General features: G+C 49.5%; 1 protein-coding gene across 5 annotated transcripts in view; it reads right to left on the reverse strand.

Moving 5' to 3' along the window:
* Positions 1 to 93: 93 nt before the first annotated feature.
* The window catches only part of DGKG (diacylglycerol kinase gamma), a 197,507-nt gene continuing 196,686 nt past the window's right edge, over positions 94 to 914 (reverse strand). For all 5 annotated transcript variants that reach the window (XM_015567631.1, XM_006754153.2, XM_006754155.2 and 2 more), the window contains one exon: positions 94 to 492. In XM_015567631.1, the coding sequence (XP_015423117.1) occupies positions 394 to 492 (99 nt within the window). In that variant the 3' untranslated portion in view covers positions 94 to 393. The remainder of the gene's footprint in view (positions 493 to 914) is intronic.

Genomic DNA, 914 nt, shown 5'->3' on the forward strand with positions numbered 1-914 from the left:
TCTCACCAAAGCAGGAAACCTGCAGCCTGCTCCTTACGAGTGTCCATGAGGAAACTTACAGGGCTGGTGGAAGGAAGGGGGAGTTCTTCAATCTGGGAAAGTCTCACCCAAGGCCTTCTGGGAATGTGGAGATTACTGCATGAGCCAACCATACCCTGATGGGCCCCAAGTCCATTCAAAATGTTCTGTAGCATTGGCTCTGTTGGGTATGTCCATTCTTGAAATAAAGAGAATGTATGGCAGAGTGAAGGTTTCCTCCTGAAGGGTGGCTTAACTTCTGCTGGTTAGAGAGGAGTGTGTGTGTGTGTGTGTGTGTGTGTGTGTGTGCATATGTGTGTGTGTGTTACAGTTTCTTGCTTTCTGTCTTGGTTTAACTGGCAATTGGCACATTGTTTAGTCTTTTGAACGGCTCTTCCTTCTCAGGGAAAAGAAGCTGCTCTTCTGGGGAGGTCCCATCATCATGGGTGCTTGGTTCTTGTGAATAATTTTAATCTAAAAGCAAAGAGGCAGAACTGAATTAGTGGCATGGAATCCCAGAAGCCTATGGGAGAGTGAGTCTCAAAGAGAGGAAGGAAGGCCAGCTTCAGGTTGGAAGGAGCCCCATGCAGAAGGACGACTGGCCTTGAACAACTTCAGAATTGGCAACTGGACCCTGACTAGGCCTGGAGTTTGGCACTGCTGGAAGTGAGGGGCGGAAGCACTGGGGACAGACAAGTGTGAGCTTCCCACGTGGTAATCAGCTCGCACCTGTCTTGTGTCCTTGCTATTCATAGACTTTCAGAATGTCACAGCCGGAGGATACCTCAGGGACCATCTCATTCAACCCCTCTGCAGGATAAAGGCCTAAGGTTACACAGAGAGGGACAGAACATCCAGAGCCCAGTTCTCAGATTCCCAGCCTCCACTCCTAGCCA

This window comes from Myotis davidii, unplaced genomic scaffold (assembly GCF_000327345.1).
Source record: "Myotis davidii unplaced genomic scaffold, ASM32734v1 scaffold1252, whole genome shotgun sequence".
In the NCBI taxonomy this organism is placed as follows: Eukaryota; Metazoa; Chordata; class Mammalia; order Chiroptera; family Vespertilionidae; genus Myotis; species Myotis davidii.